A 3,480-nucleotide genomic window follows, 5' to 3' on the forward strand; every position below is an offset into this window, starting at 1 on the left:
AAATTACTTCAATATTGTTCGCCTCGAGACGCATGTTATTAACTGCTCATTTCAATATTATATTGAATCTGATTGTGACGTTTGACCAATTTGTTTGTGGTCATCCTTTACACCAAGAAGACGTTGAACATTACTGATAATTTGAATTGAAATTGGATATAATATTTATTTGAAAATTTGATTTATTCAATATGGCTGTAAAAGCTACAATGAATAAAGGATTTAGGAACCCAGACAACATCGGACATCTTCGCAACACGAGAATGTCGGAGTTGAGCACGGAGGTTCGCGCACAAAATCTTGCCCATTCCGTTGCATTGAGAAAGCAACTAAACAACTGGTATAAAGAACAACATATTGCTGTTCATAAGTTATCTCATGGCCAACAAAAGGTCTTCAGGAATCTCATAAAGGTAAGAATAAAATTACTTCTTGCATAAAAAACTACAAGGAAATAAAATATTATTAATATATGCAAATATCGTTATAGTTATTGTTTTGTATATACTTTTGTATTATACTGCATATTGACAATATCTGAGATTTGGGAGAAGTTATAAATAAGAATTTATTAAAATCTGAATTTTGTATCCATTTGCCTCACTATCATGTCATCATCTGGATACACGCACTGGTACGTATGTTTGGGCTATATAGCGCTTATTTTCTTATTATTTTGTCTTGTTTCAGGTACAAAACGACAAGCGTCGAATTGAACGACAAACTCACATTAAAAAGCAAGAGGAGCTCCGACAAACGTTACGAGAGAGGGCACAGAAACAGAAGGAAGAAGCTCTTAAGAAAGCTATGGAATTGGACATGCTATCATTAGCAATAGGAGTAACCAACAGTGTTAGTTATGACAACAAACCAGAACATGATAACCTAGTTAAGAAATCAACGACACAAAAACTACCTAAAATTAAAGAAATTACTGATTTCAAGAGTAAAACCGACGGACAAGCAATGGGTTCAAAAAGAAAGCACGAGCGTAGTATATCATTAGAGCCATTAGATCCCAAACGTCCGACACGTTCTTCTGGATTTCCAGCAATAAGCAAAATGAATAAATCTGAAGTTCTACCCGTCATACAGAATGGTTTCAAGGATTATTCCACGCCGCAAACTGATTTTGACATCATTGCTGCGGTATCAGAAGCCAATGGAATTGAAGAGGCAGAAGAGACCAATGAAAACCTTAAAGACATTTCTCATAGAGCAGCTGGTGCGTTAAGTACACCGCATTTTCAGCAGCCAAAAACTGCTGCAGATGCAGAAGATGATTTCAAGAACGATGACAATGCAGATATGGTGGACAAAACCAATGAGGATGAATTTAATACAATGTGGACTCCTAGTCAAAGTCGAACAAGTCTAGATAGGGGTAGTACTGTATCCCCGAGTACTGTAAAGATCGCCATTGTAAGAGATACGTCTTCTCCTCATCTATTGCCAGAACTGAACAAGACACCTGTGCTTAAAAATATCAAAATTAACTCAAAACAATACGATAAAGATAAAGAAAAACCTCAGCAGCAATCGCACAAATTAACCAACAATAATATGAATTCAAACCAAGTATTGCCACCGATTACTAGTGAAATGGCAAATGCAAATAACGGTACTGATAATCCATTACAACTTGCGACACACAATCGTAAACATTCTGTTACATCGAGTACGAAAAGTGTCAAGAAAAGACGGAAACTAAAGGAAAGACAATCTTTAATTGACGATATGCATAGATATCATATAAGTATTGCAGATACCAGGAGATACACTATACCCAAATACGAACCACCTGTTGTTGAGAGTGTGGTCAAGTATACCAAGACCAGTCAAGGAAGCTTCGTCTCGAGTGACGTCGCAGTGAAACCAGCAGCAAATGACTTCAAGCTGCCATCGAAGAAGTCTCAGTATTTGCTCGAGAAAGCACTGCGATGGGAACAGGCACAGGTGGAACCACGTCAGACAAAACTTGAGCATTTCTACGGGCAAGTCAGTGATCACATAGGTAAGTATTATATCTATAAATACTTTCCCTTTCCCCTTTTCTTCACCTTTCCTTTCCCCTCTTCTTGTTATTCAAAACGTACATTTAACAATGGGAAATGTTTTGATGTTTTTCTGGGGCTTTGCTACGGAACTAATACCAATGGTTGTAATCTATAATCAGTTTACTTATCATGATATCTCAGTCATAGGTTACGATAATTACGATAATATTGTTTTATTTGTCAAGCCGTTGCACAGGTATAATTATAAATCCTAACAACTAATGGCACGATCACGTACCTGGTAATCTGCAATCCCGCCAAATTCTTTAGCTTAATATCTTATATATGGTACAGAATATAGGGTACAAAATACCCTGAAATGGTATGGTATATAAAACGTGGAAGATTCTTTAAGGTTCCTTGTTTAACACGATACAGAGCACAAATTTGCGTTTGGAGAGGACGGGCGTATCTTATATTAATATCAGACCTAATCTCTAATTGAACTCAAATCTCAAGGCTTTTAGTAATGCAATTCAGACGTATTCATCATGTTGTAGGCCTGTATCTATTTTATTTTGTACTTTTATTCCGTTTTTTCCAAACAGATAAATCCAATAAGTCAAGCATTCCGAAGCCTAAAGTTACTGAGCCTAAGGACACCTTACCAGCAATAAAACTAAAAACTACCATACACAGCCGTACATTTGGTAATTCTTTGGAAGGCTTCCATCTTCAACAAGATGTGCATGATCTACGCAACTGTCGTTACCTGAGATTCAAGGGCACTAGTCTGCCACAAACATTAGCCGATTCGGAGCAGCCTTCTAATGTGGGTCCTTACAGAATGAAATCAACGAGTTGGGGACAGGCAGAAGTATCAAGATACAACGCCAAACATGCCAAAAAACGATAGATATAAGCAATGATAAATTTTGTGTTGTATGCCTAATTCTTGTAACGTCTGCAACTTAAATAAAAATTCCTTTAAAAAGGAAATGGGCGTACCAAACAATTTTACGTTATGACTTTGAGTTCACCTAGCAGATCGCGGAACTGAGATGTTTTATTATTTAATTTGCCGAATTAGTTTTGTTGTTTGTATTGTTTCCCTCATACAACTCATTGACCATGTTGACGAACGGTCAATATGATTGTTAAACAGGTACAAATAAAGAAAAAATTCGTCAAAAATAAAAGATCCGTGTATTGCGTTCAATATTTATGAAACGTTGATGATGAGAAGCTTCTAATTGTCTAGATTCTGAGACTGAAATATTGGCATTGCACAAAGAACACCTGCAGATGTAATGTAAAAATCAACACTATAACCGCTCTATACTAAAATGCAGTAAACCTTTGACGAGCGCGTATTGTAAGGATACATCGCGTATTTACTGCGTTGCACGCACTTGTCTATGATTGGATGCTGAGGCGATCTGTTGTTGCCGAGTGGAAATTTATGAATGAACTGTGCGCCGTA

At 36.8% G+C, this 3,480-nt stretch overlaps 1 protein-coding gene across 1 annotated transcript; it reads left to right on the forward strand.

The window, feature by feature from the left end:
• The first annotated feature begins 224 nt into the window (after positions 1–224).
• Positions 225–2,916, forward strand: LOC140147791 (uncharacterized). Its single transcript, XM_072169537.1, has 3 exons — positions 225–413; positions 691–2,014; positions 2,606–2,916. The coding sequence occupies exons 1-3, from the start codon at positions 264–266 to the stop codon at positions 2,911–2,913; spliced, it is 1,782 nt and encodes a 593-aa protein (XP_072025638.1). The 5' UTR covers positions 225–263; the 3' UTR covers positions 2,914–2,916.
• The last annotated feature ends 564 nt before the right edge of the window (positions 2,917–3,480 follow it).

This window comes from Amphiura filiformis, chromosome 3 (genome assembly GCF_039555335.1).
Source record: "Amphiura filiformis chromosome 3, Afil_fr2py, whole genome shotgun sequence".
Lineage (NCBI taxonomy): Eukaryota > Metazoa > Echinodermata > Ophiuroidea > Amphilepidida > Amphiuridae > Amphiura > Amphiura filiformis.

What these genes read in the sequence shown, in the direction of transcription:
- LOC140147791 (XM_072169537.1), top strand. Translation starts at nt 264, where the DNA reads ATGTCGGAGTTGAGCACGGAGGTTCGCGCACAAAATCTTGCCCATTCC. An exon ending in TCTTCAGGAATCTCATAAAG is followed by an intron (nt 414 to 690) that starts GTAAGAATAAAA and finishes GTCTTGTTTCAG; the next exon opens with GTACAAAACGACAAGCGTCG. An exon ending in GCAAGTCAGTGATCACATAG is followed by an intron (nt 2,015 to 2,605) that starts GTAAGTATTATA and finishes TTTTCCAAACAG; the next exon opens with ATAAATCCAATAAGTCAAGC.